Here is a 27,177-nt window from a genome sequence, read left to right on the forward strand (position 1 = left end):
CGGGAGACACAGGCGCTCTCACGTCCAGCTCACTGGGCGAAGAAGGAGAGAGTGAGGCACATGGGTAGAGGTGGCGCCCTCGTTCCCGCGCTTGTGGAAGGGAGGTAACTCGTGGTGTACTAATTAGTGATTTTACATTGAAGGGAGCTTCAATTAGGGAGATACAAGTGTTCCACTATGTTCGCAAGAAGAAGAAGACAAGCAAAAAGAGCATGAGTCAGGATAAGGAAAAAATAAACTTGAAATGTCTCTGGAAAACTGGATCTCCACGACGGAAATTACAGCACCTACCACCATTGAAAGGCATATATTGAAATACTCTAAGATAAACCGTTTCCTGAAGCATCAACTGTTCAAATCATGCTAGGAGTGAGTGAGTGTAGTTTTACGCCGCTTTTAGCAATATTCCAGCAATATCACGGCGGGGAAACCAAAAACGGCCTTCACACATTGTATCCATGTGGGGAATTCATGCCAGTATATGTCTGCATAACCGGCCATAGTAACACTTGAAACAGGTGCTTGTGCATACGGCAATATATGTTTCAAAGGTGCAGCTTCACATAAGAAATACGTCGGAAGTTACCGGGAAACGTGCGTGTATTTCCTACCATATTTATGTATATTTCAATTGGTGTACTGCCCGACGTTTGGACCCTTGATATAAAACATAATTTCCTAAATACGTACCCTGAGATCAGGCTTTTCTGCGACCAGATGTATTATGTCGTACTGGAACTCGCTCTCACTTGCGCTAGATGTCTTTGCAGTAAGCGTGAATGTCCTGGGGACGCATTGAGGATTATATTGAAAACATACACGGTAATACCATTTATAATAAACAAACCACAATCCCACTATGTATAAATCTTTGCATATGAGATAGATTATCATAATACTTGTCAAATTAACTACTATAAAACTTGGCATATTGTTACAAGTTATCAACTATTATAACACTTGGTATATTGTTGCGGGTTATCAGCTCAGCTACTATAACACTTGACATATTGTTCCGGGTTATTGGGTCAGGTTTTATAACACTTGACATATTGTTCCGGGTTATTGGGTCAGGTGCTATTACACTTGACATACCACTATGGGTTATCGGGTCAGCTGCAATAACACTTGACCTATTGCTAGGGGTTATCAGCTCAGCTACTATAACAATGATAAAATGTTATAGGTTATCAGCTCAGCTACTATAACACTTGGTATATTGTTACGGCTTATCAGCTCAGCTACTATAACAATGATAAAATGTTATAGGTTATCAAATCAGCTACTTAAATACTTGGCATATTGTTGCGGCTTATCAGCTCAGCTACTATAACACTTGGCATATTGTTAGTGGTTATCAGCTCAGCTACTATAACACTTGACATATTGATAGGGGTTATCAGCTACTAAAACACTTGGTATATTGTTATGGGTTATCGGGTCACCAACTATAACACTTGACATATTGTAAGGGGTTATCGGCTCGGCTATAAAAAACCCCAGATATAATGTTGTGTAGGCCTACTATAAGGCTTGGTATATTGTTTCGGGTTATAATCAGCTACTATAACACTTGGTATCTTGTTATGGGTTATCGGGTCACCTACTATATCACTTGACATATTGTTAAGGGTTATTGGTTTGGCTATTATAACACTTGGCATATTGTTGTGGGTTTGCAGCTCAGCTACTATAACACTTGACATATTGTTACGGGTTATCAGCTGTTATAACACTTGCTCTATTGTTACAGGTTATGAGCTCAGCCACTATAACACTTGGTATCTTGTTATTGATTATCAGCCCAGCTATAATAACACTTGGCATATTATTAGGGTTATTGGTTTAGCTATTATAACACATGGCATATTGTTGTGGGTATTCAGCTCAGTTACTATAACACTTGACATATTGTTAGGGGTAATAAGCTGTTATAACACTTGCTCTATTGTTACAGGTTATGAGCTCAGCCACTATAACACTTGGTATCTTGTTATTGATTATCAGCCCAGCTATAATAACACTTGGCATATTATTAGGGTTATTGGTTTAGCTATTATAACACATGGCATATTGTTGTGGGTATTCAGCTCAGTTACTATAACACTTGACATATTGTTAGGGGTAATAAGCTGTTATAACACTTGGTCTATTGTTCCAGGTTATGAGCTCAGCTACTATAACACTTGATATATTGTTATGGGTTATCGGGTTATCAGCTCAGCTACAGCTCAACACTTGGCATATTGTGAGGGGTTATCATGTATTATAACACTTGGTATATTGTTATTAGTTATTGGTTTGGTTATTATAACGCGTGACATATTGTTATGGGTTATCAGCTCAGCTACTATAACACTTGGTATATTGTTACGGGTTATCAGATCAGCTACTATAACACTTTGCATATTATTACGGTTTATCAGCTCAGCTACTAAAACACTTGGCGTATTGTTATGGGTTATCAGCTCAGCTACTATAACACTTGGCATATTGTTGTGGGTTTGCAGCTCAGCTACTATAACACTTGACATATTGTTAGGGGTTATCAGCTGTTATAACACTTGGTCTATTGTTACAGGTTATGAGCTCAGCCACTATAAGACTTGGTCTATTGTTACGGGTTATGAGCTCAGCTACTATAACACTTGGCATATTATTAGGGGTTATCAGCTCACCTGCAACAACACTTGGCATATTGTTTTGGGTTATCAACTCAGCTACTAAAATACTTGGCATATTGTTAGTGGTTATCAGATATTATAACACTTTGTATATTGTTACGGGTTATCAGCTCAGCTATCATAACACTTGACATATTATTAGTGGTTTTCAGCTCAGCAACTATAACACTTGACATATTGTCAGGGGTTATCAGCTATTTTAACACTTGGTATATTGTTACGGGTTATCAGCTCAGCTATTATAAAACTTGACATATTGTTATGTGTTATCGGGTCACCTACTATAAGATTTGAGATATTGTTAGAGGTTATCGGTTCGACTATTATAACACTTGATACATTTTGGTGGGTTACTGGCTAAGCTACTATTACACTGGCATATTGTTATGGATTATTAGCTCAGCTACTATAACACTTGGTATATTGTTGCGGATTATCAGCTCAGCTACTAAAACACTTGGCATATTGTTATGAGTTATGAGCTCGGCTACTATAACACTTGACATATTTTTAGGGGTTTTCAGCTCAGCTACTATAACACTTGGTATATTGTTAGGGGTTATCAGCTCAGCTACTATAACACTTGACTTATTGTTAGGGGTTATGAGCTCAGCTACTTTAACACTTGGTATATTGTTACGGGTTATCAGCTCAGCTACTAAAACACTTGGCATATTGTTATGAGTTATGAGCTCGGCTACTATAACACTTGACATATTGTTATTGGTTATCAGCTCAGCTACTATAACACTTGACTTATTGTTAGGGGTTGTCAGCTCAGCTACTTTAACACTTGGTATATTGTTACGGGTTATCAGCTCAGCTACTATAACACTTGACACATTGTTAGGGGTTATCAGCTCAGCTACTATAACACTTGACATATTGTTAGGGGTTATTAGCTGTAATAGCACTTGGTCTATTCTTTCAGGTTTTCAGCTCAGCTACTATAACACTTGGTATATTGTTATGGGTTATCAGCTCAGCTACTATAACACTTGACTTATTGTTAGGGGCTATCAGCTCAGCTACTTTAACACTTGACATATTGTTACGGGTTATCAGCTCAGCTACTTTAACACTTGACATATTGTTACGGGTTATCAGCTCAGCTGCTATAACACTTGGTATATTGTTGTGGGTTATTGGCTAAGCTACTGTTAGACTGGCATATTGGTACGGGTTACCAGCTGAGCTACTATAACACTTGGTATATTGCTACGGGTTATCGGCTCGGTGTTACACTGGCATATTGTTACGTGTTATCAGTTCAGGTACTAAAACACTTAGTATATTGTTATGAGTTATTACCTCTGCTATTATAACACTTTTTCACATTTCATATATTTTATGTATACATTTTTATATTTTCAGCACCTGTCACTACTGATTTTCAATGATCCATTCAGTAAATTTTCATGGCTTTTGTTTTCCTTTTACACCAAACGAAATTTGTTTCTGAGTATAGTCAAGCCAGGGTCTTGGATTGTACTAGCGTTCTATATTTGAAATGTGTCGTTACACAATGGGGGTATACCTGACATCGTAGTCGGTCACATCCAGTGTCTCTGACGCTGATTTACGTTCCCCGGGCTGTAAGGTGTAGTGGTACTCGCTACTAGTGACTCTGTGTGACAATCTGACTGTGATGTTGGACTCGGCTTCAGCCTTGTTGACCACCGTGAAGGGAATTGTATTCTCTCCTATAGTGTACGTGCTCCCTGTATTGTAGGAAACATGTTAATAAGTACCCGGATTTCATTTAAATTTGGTATGAATTGTGAAACGTATTAGTTTGAGCAAAAGGTTTTGTATGAATTTATACGGTTTGCAATCTAGGCATACTGATTCATTTAAACATTCTTATTTTTGAGGCAATAAGAACACACCTGGTTCCCAAATCTACTGGAAACATTACGAAGAATACAAAACAGGTCCGTACCATTATTGGGGAGAAACGCAAGGTCTATGCCAACAGGCACTATCACTCTTGTTTGAAGACGCAAAAACTTGTTTCCTCCTTTGTCGGTGCCTTCTACAGCCATTTGGAATGCCTTAATTATACAAAAACGGCATTAGCCAGTATATTCTGTAAGATTAAACAACTGCATGGTAGCATTTGACTTTAGTATCCAGGGCATGTAGCGATTAACCATGTCCCCACCGTGTGTATCGTACCACGGGGGCGTGGTACATGGTCCGTCTGATCGTGACCGTCGCCATCTGCTACAACAGCGTTAAGCAACATCATTCACTTCATGGGTGGGTTCACAGATACGTAGATGCAGGCGAGGCAGCAGCAGCACATGTGAGACACCATCCACGGGGTAGGTTCTTCTAACTGAACTAGCGTCGTTTTGGCCCTGTATATTTCATCCCAGACATGTTTTGTTGGGGAGACGTCTGGAATAACAGGAACAGTGCAGCAATATTGTGCTGCCTCAACAAGGGCACTATCCCCGAATAACAGGAACAGTGCAGCAATATTGTGCTGCCTCAACAAGGGCACTATCCCCGAATAACAGGAACAGTGCAGCAATATTGTGCTGCCTCAACAAGGGCACTATCCCCGAATAACAGGAACAGTGCAGCAATATTGTGCTGCCTCAACAAGGGCACTATCCCCGAATAACAGGAACAGTGCAGCAATATTGTGCTGCCTCAACAAGGGCACTATCCCCGAATAACAGGAACAGTGCAGCAATATTGTGCTGCCTCAACAAGGGCACTATCCCCGAATAACAGGAACAGTGCAGCAATATTGTGCTGCCTCAACAAGGGCACTATCCCCGAATAACAGGAACAGTGCAGCAATATTGTGCTGCCTCAACAAGGGCACTATCCAGTAACTTAACGGTCCTGCATTTTCTCAAAGGGTAAACATGATCCAGAATGACGTCGTCCCATTCCAGTTGACAATAACAATGACGTGTTGTGATGTCCAGTGCGTTGTAATGTCCATACATACTGTTACAGTCACACTCAGAAACTGATATAACCTTGACATCAGACGTGCATGACGTAGCAAGTCGTTGGTGTTGCCCTGCTGTAGATAACGTTTCCAAAGAGGTGATACTGCGATGAACAGCAAGTAAAGACTGGCAACATCCTTTGGCGCAGTTTCTCTTTTCATCACAAACAGCGTTTTGACCTTAATATTTAGCATCCACATTTCGCATTTTAAACCAGATGTTCACATTTAATCACCACGATCTGAATATCGCGCTCCAAACAAATACATACATATGCAAATCACGACCTTTATGTGGATGAGATGTCTTCACCAAAATGTGTTCAAACAAGCATTGTGTAAATTCGAACTAAAATATGAACTTTATATGAAACGCGGATACCCTTTCCGTCTCAATATGAGGTATTCAATACGTCTTTTAGTGGACATTTGAAAAAGCAAACGTTACAGCAAATACAATTGTGTGTTTTTACGTAAATATTTGAAATTTACATATTTGCTTAAAATGTGATCGAAATGCTGTAGGAATAGAATAAAGTGATCCAGTGATCCAGTTTTTACCTCCACAGGCAGTGAGAACGTGGTCCTGTAGGTCAGTGAATCAGCTCTTGACGCAACCTGTATCAGTCCGCCATGTCTTGCCAGCTCAGCTCCTTGAGGATCAGTTAAGATAACGTTGTCTACTGTGCGAACATCATCTGACGAAGGAATGCCAAGGATGACTGTGGCATTCTCACCTGGAAAAAGAAGATTTATGGAAGAGGTTTGTGTAATTGTATTCGCCCAATAGATGTTCAATCGGGTTTACGTCAACCCCAGACTCTCATTCTTACATGTGATACCAGCACTCCATGATGGACCCACCTTCCAATCTGTTTCTCAACACACGTCATATGCCCACACCATCACGGATCCAATCTGTCTCTCAACACTTGCCATATGCCCACACCGTCACGGATCCAATCTGTCTCTCAGCACACGACATATGCCCACACCATCACGGACTCACATTCCAACATGTCTCTCAATACACGTCATATGCCCACACCATCACGGACCCCATCTGTCTCTCTACACATGCCAAATGCCCACACCATCACGGACCCAATCTGTCTCTCTACACATGCCATATGCCCACACCATCACGGACCCAATCTGCCTCTCTACACATGCAAAATGCCCACACCATCACGTACTCACCTTCCAACATGTCTCTCAATACACGTCATATGCCCACACCATCACGGACCCAATCTGTCTCTCAACACACGCCATATGCCCACACCATCACGGACCCAATCTGTCTCTCTGCAAATGATATATGCCCACACCATCACGGACCCCAATCCGTCTCTCTACACCATCACGGACCCAATCTGTCTCTCTACACATGCTCTATGCCCACACCATCACGACCCAATCTGTCTCTCTACACATGCCATATGCCCATACCATCACGGACCCAATCTGTCTCTCTACACATGCCAAATGCCCACACCATCACGGACCCGATCTGTCTCTCTACACATGCCATATGCCCACATCATCACGGACCCAATCTGTCTCTCTACACATGCCATATGCCCACACCATCACGGACCCAATCTGTCTCTCTACACATGCCATATGCCCACACCATCACGGACCCAATCTGTCACTCTACACATGCCAAATGCCCACACCATCACGGACCCGATCTGTCTCTCTACACATGCCATATGCCCACACCATCACGGACCCAGTCTGTCTCTCAACACATGCCATATGCCCACACCATCACGTACTCACCTTCCAACATGTCTCTCAATACATGTCATATACCCACACCTTCACGGACCCAATCTGTCTCTCAACACATGCCATATGCCAATAACCATCACGGACTCACCTTTCAACATGTCTCTCAATACACGTCATATACCCACACCATCACGTACCCAATCTGTCTCTCTACACATGCCATATGCCCACACCATCACGGACCCAATCTGTCTCTCTACACATGCCAAATGCCCACACCATCACGGACCCGATCTGTCTCTCTACACAATGCCATATGCCCGCACCATCACGTACTCACCTTCCAACATGTCTCTCAATACACGTCATATGCCCACACCATCACGGACCCAATCTGTCTCTCTACACATGCCAAATGCCCACACCATCACGACCCAATCTGTCTCTCTACACATGCCATATGCCCACACCATCACGGACTCACCTTCCAACCTGTCTCTCAACAGATGCCATATGCCCACACCATCACGTACTCCAATTCCAACTTGTCTCTCAATTCACGTCATATACCCACACCATCATGGACCCAATCACACCACAATCTGTCTCTCTACACATGCCATATGCCCACACCATCACGGACCCAATCTGTCTCTCTATACATGCCATATGCCCACACCATCACACACTCACCTTCCAACATGTCTCTCAACAGACGCAATATGCCCACACCATCACACCACAATCTGTCTCTCTACACATGCCATATGCCCACACCATCACGGACCCAATCTGTCTCTCTACACATGCCAAACGCCCAGACCATCACGACCCAATCTGTCTCTCTACACATGCCATACACCCACACCATCACGGACCCAATCTGTCTCTCTATACATGCCATATGCCCACACCATCACACACTCACCTTCCAACATGTCTCTCAACAGACGCAATATGCCCACACCATCACGGACCAAAACTGTCTCTCAACACACGCCATATGCCCACACCATCACGGACTCAAATACCAACCTGTCTCTCAATACACGTCATATGCCCACACCATCACGGACCCAATCTGTCTCTCTACACGTGCCAAATGCCCACACCATCACGGACCCAATCTGTCTCTCAACACACGCCATATGCCCATACCATCACGGACTCACATTCCAACCTGTGTCTCAACACACGCCATATGCCCACACCATCATGGACCCAATCTGTCTCTCTACACCATCACGGACCCAGTCTGCCTCTCTACACATGCCAAATGCCCACACCATCACGACCCAATCTGTCTCTCTACACATGCCATATGCCCACACCATCACGGACTCACCTTCCAACCTGTCTCTCAACAGATGCCATATGCCCACACCATCACGTACTCCAATTCCAACCTGTCTCTCAATTCACGTCATATACCCACACCTTCACGGACCCGATGTATCTCTCAACACACGCCATATGCCCACACCATCACGTACTCACCTTCCAACATGTCTCTCAATACACGTCATATGCCCACACCATCACGGACCCAATCTGTCTCTACACATGCCAAATGCCTACACCATCACGGACCCAATCTGTCTCTACACACATGCCAAATGCCCACACCATCACGCTGGACTTCACCTTCCAACCTATATCTCTCTACACATGCCATATGCCCACATCATCACGGGACCCAATCTGTCTCTCAACAGACGCAGGTCTTGTTATGCCCACACCATCACGGACCAAAACTGTCTCTCAACAGACGCAATATGCCCACACCCATCACGGACGAAAACTGTCTCTCAACACACGCCATATGCCCACACCATGACGGACTCACCTCTCAACCTGTCTCTCAATACACGTCATATGCCCACACCATCACGGACCCAATCTGTCTCTATACACGTGCCAAATGTCCACACCATCACGGACCCACTCTGTCTCTCAACACACGCCATATGCCCACACCATCACGGACCCAATCTGTCTCTCTACACATGCCAAATGCCCAGACCATCACGACCCAATCTGTCTCTCTACACATGCCATATATGCCCTCACCATCACGGACCCAATCTGTCTCTACACATGCCATATGCCCACACCATCACGGGACCTAATCTGTCTCTTCTACATGCCAAATGCCCACACCATCACGTACTCACCTTTCCAACATGTCTCTCAATACACGTCATATGCCTCACACCATCACGGACCCAATCTGTCTCTCTACACATGCCAAATGCCCACACCATCATCACGGACCCCAATCTGACTTTCTACACATGCCAAATGCCCACACCATCACGTACTCACCTTCCAACAATGTCTCTTCAACAGACGCAATATGCTCACACCATCACGGACGAAAACTGTCCTCTCAACACACGCCATATGCCCACACCATGATTTGACTCACTTTCAACCTGTCTCTCAATACACGTCATATGCCCACACCATCACGGACCTTAATCTGTCTCTACACGTGCCAAATGTCCACACCATCACGGACCCAATCTGTCTTCAACACACGCCATATGCCCACACCATCACGGACTCACATTCCAACCTGTGTCTCAAACACACGCCATATATGCCCACACCATCACGGACCCATCTGTCTCTCTACACATGCCAAATGCCCAGACCATCACGACCCAATCTGTCTCTCTACACATGCCATATGCCCTCACCATCACGGACCCAATCTGTCTCTCTACACATGCCATATGCCCACACCATCACGGACCCAATCTGTCTCTCTACACATGCCAAATGCCCACACCATCACGTACTCACCTTCCAACATGTCTCTCAATACACGTCATATGCTCACACCATCACGGACCCAATCTGTCTCTCTACACATGCCAAATGCCCACACCATCACGGACCCAATCCTGTCTCTACACATGCCAAATGCCCACACCATCACGTACTCACCTTCCAACATGTCTCTCAACAGACGCAATATGCCCACACCATCACGGACCAAAACTGTCTCTCAACACACGCCATATGCCCACACCATCACGGACTCCAAATTCCAACCTGTCTCTCAATACACGTCATATGCCCATACCCATCACGGACCTAATCTGTCTCTACACGTGCCAAATGCCCACACCCATCACGGACCTAATCTGTCTCTCAACACACGCCATATGCCCATACCATCACGGTCTCTACATTCCAACCAGTGTCTCAACACACGCCATATGCCCACACCATCATGGACCCAATCTGTCTCTACACCATCACGGACCCAGTCTGCCTCTCTACACATGCCAAATGCCCACACCATCACGACCCAATCTGTCTCTCTACACATGCCATATGCCCACACCATCACGGACTCACCTTTCCAACCTGTCTCTCAACAGATGCCATATGCCCACACCATCACGTACTCCCAATTCCAACCTGTCTCTCAATTCACGTCATATACCCACACCTTCACGGACCTGATGTATCTCAACACACGCCATATGCCCACACCATCACGTGCTTCACCTTCCAACCTGTGTGTCTCAACACACGCTATATGCCCACACCCATCACGGACCCAATCTGTCTCTACACATGCCAAATGCCTAGACCATCACGACTCCAATCTGTCTCTCAATACACGTCATATGCCCACACCATCACGGGACCTAATCTGTCTCTCTACACGTGCCAAATGTCCACACCCATCACGGACCCAATCTGTCTCTCAACACACGCCATATGCCCATACCATCACGGACTCACATTCCAACCAGTGTCTCAACACACGCCATATGCCCACACCATCATGGACCCAATCTGTCTCTCTACACCATCACGGACCCAGTCTGCCTCTCTACACATGCCAAATGCCCACACCATCACGACCTTAATCTGTCTCTACACATGCCATATGCCCACACCATCACGGACTCACCTTCCAACCTGTCTCAACAGATGCCATATGCCCACACCATCACGTACTCCAATTCCAACCTGTCTCTCAATTCACGTCATATACCCACACCTTCACGGACCCGATGTATCTCTCAACACACGCCATATGCCCACACCATCACGTACTCACCTTCCAACCTGTGTCTCAACACACGCCATATGCCCACACCATCACGGACCCAATCTGTCTCTCTACACATGCCAAATGCCCAGACCATCACGACCTAATCTGTCTCTCAATACATGCCATATGCCCTCACCATCACGGACCATCACGGAATCTGTCTCTCAACACACATATGCCATATCACGGCTCCATTCCACCATCACGGACCCAATCTGTCTCTACACATCTCAGACCATACACTGCCATGCCAAATGCCCACGCCATCACGTACCAACATGTCTCTCAATACACGTCATATTCCACGTGGATAATCTGTCTCTACACATGCCTCAATACACGTCATATGCTTACACCATCACGGACCCAATCTGTCTCTACACATGCCAAATGCCCACACCCATCACGACCACAATCACTGTACTCTTCAACATGTCTCTCAACAGACGCAATATGCTCCACACCATCACGGACCAAAACTGTCCTCTCAACACACGCCATATGCCCACACCATCACGGACTCAATTCCAACCTGTCTCAATACACGTCATATGCCCACACCATCACGGACTCCAATCTGTCTCTACACGTGCCAAATGCCCACACTCATCACGGACCCAATCTGTCTCTCAACACACGCCATATGCCCATACCATCACGGACTCACATTCCAAACCAGTGTCTCAACACACGCCATATGCCCACACCATCATGGACCCAATCTGTCTCTCTACACCATCACGGACCCAGTCTGCCTCTCTACACATGCCAAATGCCCACACCATCACGACCCAATCTGTCTCTCTACACATGCCATATGCCCACACCATCACGGACTCACCTTCCAACCTGTCTCTCAACAGATGCCATATGCCCACACCATCACGTACTCCAATTCCAACCTGTCTCTCAATTCACGTCATATACCCACACCTTCACGGACCCGATGTATCTCTCAACACACGCCATATGCCCACACCATCACGTACTCACCTTCCAACCTGTGTCTCAACACACGCCATATGCCCACACCATCACGGACCCAATCTGTCTCTCTACACATGCCAAATGCCCAGACCATCACGACCCAATCTGTCTCTCAATACACGTCATATGCCCACACCATCACGGACCCAATCTGTCTCTCTACACGTGCCAAATGTCCACACCATCACGGACCCAATCTGTCTCTCAACACACGCCATATGCCCATACCAGCACGGACTCACATTCCAACCAGTGTCTCAACACACGCCATATGCCCACACCATCATGGACCCAATCTGTCTCTCTACACCATCACGGACCCAGTCTGCCTCTCTACACATGCCAAATGCCCACACCATCACGACCCAATCTGTCTCTCTACACATGCCATATGCCCACACCATCACGGACTCACCTTCCAACCTGTCTCTCAACAGATGCCATATGCCCACACCATCACGTACTCCAATTCCAACCTGTCTCTCAATTCACGTCATATACCCACACCTTCACGGACCCGATGTATCTCTCAACACACGCCATATGCCCACACCATCACGTACTCACCTTTCCAACCTGTGTTCTCAACACACGCTATATGCCCACACCATCACGGACCCAATCTGTCTCTCTACACATGCCAAATGCCCAGACCATCACGACCCAATCTGTTGTCTCAATACACGTCATATGCCCACACCATCACGGACCCAATCTGTCTCTCTACACGTGCCAAATGTCCACACCATCACGGACCCAATCTGTCTCTCAACACACGCCATATGCCCACACCATCACGGACTCACATTCCAACCTGTGTCTCAACACACGCCATATGCCCACACCATCACGGACCCAATCTGTCTCTCTACACATGCCATATGCCCAGACCATCACGGACCCAATCTGTCTCTCTACACATGCCAAATGCCCACACCATCACGTACTCACCTTCCAACATGTCTCTCAATACACGTCATATGCTCACACCATCACGGACCCAATCTGTCTCTCTACACATGCCAAATGCCCACACCATCACGGACCCAATCTGTCTCTCTACACATGCCAAATGCCCACACCATCACGTACTCACCTTCCAACATGTCTCTCAACAGACGCAATATGCCCACACCATCACGGACCAAAACTGTCTCTCAACACACGCCATATGCCCACACCATCACGGACTCAAATTCCAACCTGTCTCTCAATACACGTCATATGCCCACACCATCACGGACCTAATCTGTCTCTACACGTGCCAAATGCCTTACACCATCACGTGGACCCAATCTGTCTCTCTAACACACGCTATATGCCCATACCTATCACGGACTCACATTCCAACCTGTGTCTCAACACACGCCATATGCTTCCACACCATCATGGACCCAATCTGTCTCTACACCATCACGGACCCAGTCCGCTCTCTCTCTACACATGCCAAATGCCCACACCATCACGACCTAATCTGTCTCTTCACATGCCATATGCCCACACCATCACGGACTCACCTTTCCAACCTGTCTCTCAACAGATGCCATATGCCCACACCATCACGTACTCCAATTCCATCCTGTCTCTCAATTCACGTCATATACCCACACCTTCACGGACCCGATGTATCTCTCAACACACGCCATATGCCCACACCATCACGTACTCACCTTCCAACATGTCTCTCAATACACGTCATATGCCCACACCATCACGGACCCAATCTGTCTCTCTACACATGCCATATGCCCACACCATCACGGACCCAGTCTGTCTCTACACATGCCATATGCCCACACCATCACGTACTTCACCTTTCCAACATGTCTCTCAATACATGTCATATACCCACACCTTCACGGACCCAATCTGTCTCTCAACACATGCCATATGCCAATAACCATCACGGACTCACCTTTCAACCTGTCTCCCAATATCACACACGTCATATACCCACACCATCACGTACCCAATCTGTCTCTCTACACATGCCATATGCCCACACCATCACGGACCCAATCTGTCTCTACACATGCCTATATGCCCACACCATCACGTGGACTCACCTTCCAACCTGTCTCTCAATACACGTCATATGCCCACACCATCACGGACCCAATCTGTCTCTCTACACATGCTGTATGCCCACACCATCACGACCCAATCTGTCTCTACACATGCCATATGCCCACACCATCACGGACTCACCTTCCAACCTGTCTCTCAACAGATGCCATATGCCCACACCATCACGTACTCCATAATTCCAACCTGTCTCTCAATTCACGTCATATACCCACACCATCATGGACCCAATCACACCACAATCTGTCTCTACACATGCCATATGCCCACACCATCACGGACCCAATCTGTCTCTATACATGCCATATGCCCACACCATCACACACTCCACCTTCCAACATGTTCTCAACAGACGCAATATGCCCACACCATCACACCACAATCTGTCTCTCTACACATGCCATATGCACACCATCACGGACCCAATCTGTCTCTCTACACATGCCAAACGCCCAGACCATCACGACTCTAATCTGTCTCTACACATGCCATATGCCCACACCATCACGGACCCAATCTGTCTCTATACATGCCATATGCCCACACCATCACACACACTCACCTTCCAACATGTCTCTCAACAGACGCAATATGCCCACACCATCACGGACCAAAACTGTCTCTCAACACACGCCATATGCCCACACCATCACGGACTCAAATACCAACCTGTTCTCAATACACGTCATATGCCCACACCATCACGGACCCAATCTGTCTCTACACGTGCCAAATGCCCACACCATCACGGACCCAATCTGTCTCTCAACACACACCATATGCCCATACCATCACGGACTCACATTCCAACCTGTGTCTCAACACACGCTATATGCCCACACCATCATGGACCCAATCTGTCTCTACACCATCACGGACCCAGTCTGCCTCTCTACACATGCCAAATGCCCACACCATCACGACCTAATCTGTCTCTCTACACATGCCATATATGCCCACACCATCACGGACTCACCTTCCAACCTGTCTCTCTCAACAGATGCCATATGCCCACACCATCACGTACCTAATTCCAACCTGTCTCTCAATTCACGTCATATACCCACACCTTCACGGACCTGATGTATCTCTCAACACACGCCATATGCTTCCACACCCATCACGTACTCACCTTCCAACATGTCTCTCCAATACACGTCATATGCCCACACCATCACGGACCCAATCTGTCTCTACACATGCCAAATGCCCACACCATCACGGACCCAATCTGTCTCTACACATGCCAAATGCCCACACCATCACGGACTCACCTCTTCCAACCTGTCTCTACACATGCCATATGCCCACATCATCACGGACCCAATCTGTCTCTCAACAGACGCAATATGCCCACACCATCACGGACCAAAACTGTCTCTCAACAGACGCAATATGCCCACACCATCACGGACGAAAACTGTCTCTCAACAAACGCCATATGCCCACACCATGACGGACTCACCTCTCAACCTGTCTCTCAACACACGCCATATGCCCACACCATCGCGGACCCAATCTGTCTCTCTACACATGCCAAATGCCCAGACCATCACGACCCAATCTGTCTCTACACATGCCATATGCCCTCACCATCACGGACCCAATCTGTCTCTACACATGCTATATGCCCACACCATCACGGACTTCCAATCTGTCTCTCCACACATGCCAAATGCCCACACCCATCACGTACTCACCTTCCAACATGTCTCTCAATACACGTCATATGCTCACACCATCACGGACCCAATCACATCTAATGTCTCTACACATGCCAAATGCCCACACCATCACGGACCCAATCTGACTTCTATTACATGCCAAATGCCCACACCATCACGTACTCACCCTTCCAACATGTCTCTCAACAGACGCAATATGCCCACACCATCACGGACGAAAACTGTCTTCAACACACGCCATATGCACACACCATGACGGACTCACCTTCAATCTGTCTCAATACACATGCTATGGCGCCCACACCATCACGGGACCCCATCTGTCTCTACACGTGCCAAATGTCCGCACACCATCACGGAATCCACCTGCCTCAACACACGCCATATGCCCACACCATCACGGACTCACATTCCAACCTGTGTCTCCATTACACGCCATATGCCCACACCATCACGGACTCATCTGTCTCTCACACATGCCAAATGCCCAGACCATCACGACCCACCTGTCTCTGATGCTGCATGCCATATGCCCATCACGGACCAAAACTGTCTCTCTACATGCCTATGCCCCACACCATCACGGACCCAATCTGTCTCTACACATGCCAAATGCCCACATCACGTACTCACCTTCCAACATGTCTCTCAATACACGTCATATGCGCACACCATCACGGACCCACTCGTGTCTTTACACATGCCAAATGCCCACATTACGGACCTACCTGTCTCTATGTCTATGCCATATGCCCACACCATCACGTACTCACCTTCCAACATGTTCTCAACAGACGCAATATGCTTCACACCATCACGGACCAAAACTGTCTCTCAACACACGCCATATATGCCCACACCATCACGGACTCAAATTCCAACCTGTCTTCAATACACGTCATATGCCCACACCATCACGGACCCAATCTGTCTCTACACGTGCCAAATGCCCACACCATCACGGACCCAATCTGTCTCTCAACACACGCCATATGCCCATACCATCACGGACTCACATTCCAACCTGTGTCTCAACACACGCTATATGCTCCACACCATCATGGACCCAATCTGTCTCTACACCATCACGGACCCAGTCTGCCTCTCTACACATGCCAAATGCCCACACCATCACGACCCAATCTGTCTCTCTACACATGCCATATGCCCACACCATCACGGACTCACCTTCCAACCTGTCTCTCAACAGATGCCATATGCCCACACCATCACGTACTCCAATTCCAACCTGTCTCTCAATTCACGTCATATACCCACACCTTCACGGACCCGATGTATCTCTCAACACACGCCATATGCCCACACCATCACGTACTCACCTTCCAACATGTCTCTCAATACACGTCATATGCCCACACCATCACGGACCCAATCTGTCTCTCTACACATGCCAAATGCCCACACCATCACGGACCCAATCTGTCTCTCTACACATGCCAAATGCCCACACCATCACGGACTCACCTTCCAACCTGTCTCTCTACACATGCCATATGCCCACATCATCACGGACCCAATCTGTCTCTCAACAGACGCAATATGCCGACACCATCACGGACCAAAACTGTCTCTCAACAGACGCAATATGCCCACACCATCACGGACGAAAACTGTCTCTCAACACACGCCATATGCCCACAACATGACGGACTCACCTCTCAACCTGTCTCTCAATACACGTCATATGCCCACACCATCACGGACCCAATCTGTCTCTCTACACGTGCCAAATGTCCACACCATCACGGACCCAATCTGTCTCTCAACACACGCCATATGCCCACACCATCACGGAATCACATTCCAACCTGTGTCTCAACACACGCCATATGCCCACACCATCACGGACCCAATCTGTCTCTCTACACATGCCAAATGCCCAGACCATCACGACCCAATCTGTCTCTCTACACATGCCATATGCCCTCACCATCACGGACCCAATCTGTCTCTCTACACATGCCATATGCCCACACCATCACGGACCCAATCTGTCTCTCTACACATGCCAAATGCCCACACCATCACGTACTCACCTTCCAACATGTCTCTCAATACACGTCATATGCTCACACCATCACGGACCCAATCTGTCTCTCTACACATGCCAAATGCCCACACCATCACGGACCCAATCTGTCTCTCTACACATGCCAAATGCCCACACCATCACGTACTCACCTTCCAACATGTCTCTCAACAGACGCAATATGCCCACACCATCACGGACCAAAACTGTCTCTCAACACACGCCATATGCCCACACCATCACGGACTCAAATTCCAACCTGTCTCTCAATACACGTCATATGCCCACACCATCACGGACCCAATCTGTCTCTCTACACGTGCCAAATGCCCACACCATCACGGACCCAATCTGTCTCTCAACACACGCCATATGCCCATACCATCACGGACTCACATTCCAACCTGTGTCTCAACACACGCCATATGCCCACACCATCATGGACCCAATCTGTCTCTCTACACCATCACGGACCCAGTCTGCCTCTCTACACATGCCAAATGCCCACACCATCACGACCCAATCTGTCTCTCTACACATGCCATATGCCCACACCATCACGGACCCAATCTGTCTCTCTACACATGCCATATGCCCACACCATCACGGACCCAATCTGTCTCTACACATGCCAAATGCCCACACCATCACGGACTCACCTTCCAATCTGTCCTCTACATGCCATATGCCCACACCATCACGGACCCAATCTGTCTCTCTACACATGCCATATGCCCACACCATGACGGACCAAAACTGTCTCTCAAACACACGCCATATGCCCACCATGACGGACTCCTCTCAACCTGTCTCTCAATACACGTCATATGCCCATACCATCACGGACCCAATCTGTCTCTCTACACATGCCAAATGCCCACACCATCACGTACTCACCTTCCAACATGTCTCTCAATACACGTCATATGCCCACACCATCACGGACCCAATCTGTCTCTCAACACTTGCCAAATGCCCACACCATCACGGACCCAATCTGTCTCTCTACACATGCTATATGCCCACACCATCACGGACTCACCTTCCAACCTGTCTCTCAACAGATGCCATATGCCCACACCATCACGTACTCCAATTCCAACCTGTCTCTCAATTCACGTCATATACCCACACCTTCACGGACCCAATGTGTCTCTCAACACACGCCATATGCCCACACCATCACGTACTCACCTTCCAACATGTCTCTCAATACACGTCATATGCCCACACCATCACGGACCCAATCTGTCTCTCTACACATGGCAAATGCCCACACCATCACGGACCCAATCTGTCTCTCTACACATGCCAAATGCCCACACCATCACGGACTCACCTTCCAACCTGTCTCTCTACACATGCCATATGCCCACATCATCACGGACCCAATCTGTCTCTCAACAGACGCAATATGCCCACACCATCACGGACCAAAACTGTCTCTCAAACACACGCCATATGCCCACCATGACGGACTCCTCTCAACCTGTCTCTCAATACACGTCATGTGCCCACACCATCACGGACCCAATCTGTCTCTCTACACGTGCCAAATGCCCACATCATCACGGACCCAATCTGTCTCTCAACACACGCCATATGCCCACACCATCACGGACTCACATTCCAACCTGTGTCTCAACACACGCCATATGCCCACACCATCACGGACCCAATCTGTCTCTCTACACATGCCAAATGCCCAGACCATCACGACCCAATCTGTCTCTCTACACATGCCATATGTCTTCACCATCACGGACCCAATCTGTCTCTCTACACATGCCATATGCCCACACCATCACGGACCCAATCTGTCTCTCTACACATGCCAAATGCCCACACCATCACGGACCCAATCTGTCTCTCTACACATGCCAAACGCCCAGACCATCACGACCCAATCTGTCTCTCTACACATGCCATATGCCCACACCATCACGGACCAAAACTGTCTCTCTACACATGCCATATGCCCACACCATCACGGACCCAATCTGTCTCTCTACACATGTCAAATGCCCACACCATCACGGACCCAATCTGTCTCTCTACACATGCCAAATGCCCACACCATCACGTACTCACCTTCCAACATGTCTCAATACACGTCATATGCCCACACCATCACGGACCCAATCTATCTCTCTACACATGTCAAATGCCCACACCATCACGGACCCAATCTGTCTCTCTACACATGCCAAATGCCCACACCATCACGTACTCACCTTCCAGCATGTCTCTCAATACACGTCATATGCCCACACCATCACGGACCCAATCTGTCTCTATACACATGTCAAATGCCCACACCATCACGTACTCACCTTCCAACATGTCTCTCAATACACGTCATATACCCACACCATCACGGACCCAATCTGTCTCTCTACACGTGCCAAATGCCCACACCATCACGGACCCAATCTGTCTCTCTACACATGCCAAATGCCCACACCATCACGTACTCAAATTCCAACATGTCTCTCAATACACGTCATATGGCCACACCATCACGGACCCAATCTGTCTCTCTACACATGCCAAATGCCCACACAATCACGTACTCACCTTCCAACATGTCTCTCAATACACGTCATATGCCCACACCATCACGGACCCAATCTGTCTCTCTACACATGCCAAATGCCCACACCATCAGGGACCCAGTCTGTCTCTCAACACACGCCATATGCCCACACCATCACGGACTCAAATTCCAACCTGTCTCTCAATACACGTCATATGCCCACACCATGACGGACCCAATCTGTCTCTCTACACATGCCAAATGCCCACACCATCACGTACTCACCTTCCAACCTGTCTCTCAATACACGTCATATGCCCACACCATCACGGACCCAATCTGTCTCTCTACACATGCCATATGCCCACACCATCACGGACCCAATCTGTCTCTCTACACATGCCAAATGCCCACACCATCACGGACTCACCTTCCAACATGTCTCTCAATACATGCCATATGCCCACATCATCAAGGACCCAATCTGTCTCCCAACAGACGCAATATGCCCACACCATCACGGACCAAAACTGTCTCTCAACAGACGCAATATGCCCACACCATCACGGACCAAAACTGTCTCTCAACACACGCCAAATGCCCACACCATCACGTACTCACCTTCCAACCTGTCTCTCAATACACGTCATATGCCCACACCATCACGGACCCAATCTGTCTCTCAACACACGCCATATGCCCACACCATCACGGACCCAATCTGTCTCTCTACACCATCACGGACCCAATCTGTCTCTTTACACATCCATATGCCCACACCATCACGGACCAAATCTGTCTCTCTACACATGGCATATGCCCACACCATCACGGACCCAGTCTGTCTCTCTACACATGCCATATGCCCACACCATCACGGACCCAATCTGTATCTCTACCCATATCAAATGCCCACACCATCACGGACTCAATCTGTCTCTCTACACATGCCATATGCCCACACCATCACGGACCCAATCTGTCTCTCAACACTTGCCAAATGCCCACACCATCAAGGACGCAGTCTGTCTCTCTACACATGCCATATGCCCACACCATCACGGACTCACCTTCCAACATGTCTCTCAACCGATGCCATATGCCCACACCATCACGTACTCACCTTCCAACATCTCTCTCAATACACGTCATATGCCCACACCATCACGGACCAAATCTGTCTCTCTACACATGCCATATGCCCACACCATCACGGACCCAATCTGTCTCTCTACACATGCCAAATGCCCACACCATCACGGACCCAATCTGTCTCTATACATGCCATATGCCCACACCATCACGGACCCAATCTGTCTCTCTACACACGCCAAATGCCCACACCATCACGGACCCAATCTGTCTCTCAACACACGCCATATGCCCACACTATCACGGACCCAATCTGTCTCGCAACACTTGCCAAATGCCCACACCATCACGGACCCAGTCTGTCTCTCTACACACGCCATATGCCCACACCATCACGTACTCACCTTCCAACCTGTCTCTCAATGCACGTCATATGCCCACACCATCACGGACCCAATCTGTCTCTCTACACATGCCATATGCCCACATCATCACAGACCCAATCTGTCTCTCAACACACAAGAAGGTGTAGGGGGACATGGAAGAGTTCAAGGAGGTGTAGGGCCTTGGGATGTGTTGAAGGAGGCGAAGACGTGTATCTTGTCACTGTCATGCGTGACCACTTACAAACCTGCTATAGGTCGTCCGCTGATCTCATACTCAAACCCGGAGATGGGGTCCAGCTTCACAAATGTTGTAGATACGTCCAGGGTACTCTGAGCTGTCACCTCCACGTCCCAGGTTGTGGAACCCAGGCGGGCTAGTCTCCATACGCCCGTTGTTGGGGTCTGAAACGTCCATGAATGTTGAATATAAATGAAGCCTAAGGGTCACTGGGAGCGGTGTCACTCTTTTTAATTGGGTTGATCAAACCACGAGTCAGAACATCCCATACTTAGGAAACATTGGCAACTTATTCAACATAAGATAGCAATGCAAGTACTGTTCTTTTAGGCCAAAGCTGGTAGTAGATCTAAAACCAAATGATTTACCACGATTCGTACGTGCAAATGACCACACCATCGCACACTCAATGACTGTAATTGGTAAAGCTTGGTCACGGTTATCGAACGTGCAGTCCGTTGTCACCTTGGTGTTAGACTGACCTGACTTATCTTATCACATGTTCAAAGGCATGTTGCATGGCGCTTCGGCGAACAATTCTAAACCTACAAATATTGCTCTGGTGAGAAGACACGGCATACAGCAAATGGTTATTTTCATTGGGCGTTTTCTCTTATCTAAGGTAAGGGTAAGTATACATTTAGATTAAATGAGTGTGTGGAATGCGTTGCTTCAGTCGGGTACAACTGACTAGACTAAGGCGCATCTACACCCATAGATGATACGTCAACAAGTCATAAGATTAAACATCATAAGTCTGTGTCAGGTCTATAAATGCTTAATTATTGTTTTTTTCTGGAGAATCTATCAATATATCTATTCTCAATATATGATTTATGTCGTCACGATATGGCTGGAATATTGCCGATGTAACGTAAATTTTTAACTCAATCACTCACTCTGGAGAATCTCTTTTTACTTGCGTCATACAGTATGAAAATATACTGAGTCAAAAAAGAAACTTCACATCTTTTCTTCAGGGCATTATAAAAGAACAAGAGATGGTAAGATGGTTAAATTGTTATTATTTCATTGCTGAGATCTGTGTGATGTACTCGATACACTGACAGTGCCATAATCATTTCCATTGGGCTACACCGCGGTTCCAAAACATGGGTATACAGAATATCCAGTCACAAGAATAAAAATGCGAAATTGCTCAGATCAATATCGTGTGTGGCCGCCCCGCGCATTCACCATTGCCAAACACCGTCTCCTCATCGACTGCCTGATGCTTGTGAACACGTGGTTGGGGATTCTGCGCCAGAACGGTTGTTCCCACAGAAAGCACCCCACACCATGCAACTTCCGCCCTTGAATCTGTCGACTTCCTGCACACAACATTGGGCATACCGTTCACGACGTCGTCTCCAGACTCTATGCCTGCCGTCCGCGAATCTGAGGGTAAACCTGGATTCATCACTAAAGACGACTCGATTCCAGTCTCTCTGGGTCCATCGGAGGTGACGTTGGGCCAACAACAGACGTTGACATTGATGAAACGGCGTCAATATTGGCCCACGATATGGACGTCGAGAATGGAGATCGGTAGCCCGCAACCGATTTCGAATGGTCTGTGAGGACAGTCGACCTCTAAACATCTCAGCCCTGATTCGTGTAGCCGGCAGAAATCTGTCACGTAGGTGACGTAGGAAGATTTGACGGTCTTCTGCTCGTGACGTCACACGTGGACGACCCGACCTTGGGCGATCAGAAGTGGTGCCAGTTTGTTGTAGACGACCTCGCAAGTCATACACAGTATGACGGCTGCATCCCATTGCTCTTGCGACGTCAATAACTGATCTTCCCGTTTGCAACATGCCAACATGCATTTCAAGTACCGTTAGAACTGTGGTTTAAAAGTGTTTTTTTCAATTCTTGAGGCCAATGCAAACACGTGCATATGAAGAACTCCGATGCGAAGATCACGTGATCGACTGCACGTGCAAAACCTGATTTGGCACTAACGCCATTTCCACGACGAATAGATGGGTTTGAGTGGGTTTTGCTAACATTTTTCTAGAGTCGAAAGATAGGGATCCCATTTCGGATACATAGATGTATCATCAGAGAAAAATTATTCATTATTTTTCAAATTACATTTTGTGAAGTTTCTTTGTTAACTCAGTATATATGAATACTGACACCAACGCGCATGTGAAGAGAAGTAAAAAGTCACTTTTCTACCCGATAATGTTCAGATAATTGAATATCAAAGCCCTACAGGTATTTTGTATAATCAATGGCACTGTAGAACACTAGGTTAACGCGTTAGAATATAAATATTGGTCAGTTTCTGCTGCATACCTGAATCTTGACCACATGGATTCCATCGCCAAAGTCCTTTACGTTTGACGTAGCCTCAATATCTGAAAACACATGGGACCACAATCAGAAACAACCACCAGGTATTGGTGTGGATATCATTCGTTACATGAGGATGTAGAGGAAAACGGAGTTCAGCAACCGACAGGGATGTATGATATTCACAGCTGATAAAAGCCTCGTACAATTCCACCAGTGATGCATATTAAGAACTAGGAATCCACACATTACAAAAACCTAGTTTGGGAAAAGATATTTCTGTGTCAATTAAAACCAATTGTTACCTTTCAGCTGACGTTTTGTGACATGATATCATGGTGTCTGTAATGGTCGACCAATTAAATAATTGAATTTCTTAAATCACTCAAGATCCGTTTTGTAAAGAATAATATTAGTGAAAATATTATAACAATATTAAATAGAAGTAAATGGGCTTTACCATTAGGTTTATATAGTTTATACACGGGCGTCGCTCTGTCCTCTGTTGTAATCTTAAGTGTTGCTTGGAGAACTGTTCGGTCTAGAGGGAAGGCCACCATCATGTCAGGTGTTACTGTTGCCTTGACTATAGTCACCGAAGGACTACTAAATTCCTGAAATGCAACTCAGTCGATAGAAATAGATCGAGTCCAATCACATGCATGAAATTGTGAACCATTGGCCATTGGTTGACTAAGCATTCAGTTGTGTTAGGTGTAATGCCAGACAATTCCCATGTTCTATATGCTTAGAGGCAACAAGTTTCGGCTCTCACAGATATTGTGTTTTACAGGGTCTGGTTTTAACATCCAGATAAAAAAACCCATATAATCCAGTGGACAATATATAACTACAACTGCATGTGTTTTCGATACACAAGAATTTGATAGGTTATCGAGAGATCACACAACATCGAGAAGCGAGATTTCACTGATTAGAAAACTGAAAGGGTGTATCCTACTCACAAGAAATCCAAACACAGCCACACAGAGACATAGAGACAAACATAACACAGTCACAAACACGGCCACACAGATACATAGAGACAAACATAACACAGTCACAAACACAGCCACACAGAGACATAGAGACATAAATAACACAGTCACAAACACAGTCACACAGAGACACAAATAACACAGTCACAAACACGGCCACACAGAGACATGGAGACACACATAACAGAGTCACAAACACAGTCACACAGAGACACAAATAACACAGTCACAAACACAGCCACACAGAGACATAGAGACACACATAACACAGCCACACAGAGACATAGAGACACACATAACACAGTCACAAACACACCCACACAGAGACATAGAAACACACATAACACAGTCACAAACACAGCCACACAGAAACATAGACACAAACATAACACAGTCACAAACACGGCCACACAGAGACAAAGAGACAAACATAACACAGCCACACAGAGGCATAGAGACACACATAACACAGTCACAAACACGGCCACACAGAGACATGGAGACACACATAACACAGCCACACAGAGGCATAGAGCCACACATAACACAGTCACAAACACAGCCACACAGAGACATAGAGACACACATAACACAGCAACACAGAGACATAGAAATACACATAACACAGTCACAAACACGGCCACACAGAGACATGGAGACACACATAACACAGCCACACAGAGGCATAGAGACACACATAACACAGTCACAAACACAGCCACACAGAGACATATAGACACACATAACACAGCCACACAGAGACATAGAGACACACATAACACAGAGACATAGAGACACACATAACACAGCCACACAGAGACATAGAGACACACATAACACAGTCACAAACACAGCAACACAGAGACAAAGAGACAAACATAACACAGTCACAAACACGGCCACACAGAGGCATAGAGACACACATAACACAGCCACACAGAGACATGGAGACACACATAACACAGCCACACAGAGACATAGAGACACACATAACACAGTCACAAACACAGCCACACAGAGACATAGAGACAAACATAACACAGTCACAAACACGGCCACACAGAGACATAGAGACACACATAACACAGCCACACAGAGAGACATAGAAACACACATAACGCAGTCACAAACACGGCCACAGAGACATAGAGACACACATAACACAGCCACACCGAGACATGGAGGCACAAATAACACAGTCACAAACACGGCCAACACGGCCACACAGAGACATGGAGACACAAATAACACAGTCACAAACACGGCCACACAGAGACATGGAGACACACATAACACAGTCACAAACACAGCCACACAGAGACATAGAGACAAACATAACACAG

At 46.7% G+C, this 27,177-nt stretch overlaps 1 protein-coding gene across 1 annotated transcript in view; it reads right to left on the reverse strand.

The window, feature by feature from the left end:
- LOC124284223 (von Willebrand factor A domain-containing protein 7-like) overlaps nt 1-27,177 on the reverse strand; it is a 188,456-nt gene that overhangs the window by 22,846 nt on the left and 138,433 nt on the right. The window contains exons 11-17 of the mRNA XM_046720285.1: nt 25,297-25,450; nt 24,840-24,901; nt 22,540-22,696; nt 6,217-6,392; nt 4,627-4,738; nt 4,222-4,405; nt 691-784 (exon numbers count right to left, since the gene is read on the reverse strand). Coding sequence (XP_046576241.1) covers nt 691-784; nt 4,222-4,405; nt 4,627-4,738; nt 6,217-6,392; nt 22,540-22,696; nt 24,840-24,901; nt 25,297-25,450 — 939 coding nt within the window. The remainder of the gene's footprint in view (nt 1-690; nt 785-4,221; nt 4,406-4,626; nt 4,739-6,216; nt 6,393-22,539; nt 22,697-24,839; nt 24,902-25,296; nt 25,451-27,177) is intronic.

The sequence above is a fragment of the Haliotis rubra genome, unplaced genomic scaffold (genome assembly GCF_003918875.1).
Source record: "Haliotis rubra isolate DU_JTF1 unplaced genomic scaffold, ASM391887v1 Scf331, whole genome shotgun sequence".
NCBI classification, from domain to species: domain Eukaryota; kingdom Metazoa; phylum Mollusca; class Gastropoda; order Lepetellida; family Haliotidae; genus Haliotis; species Haliotis rubra.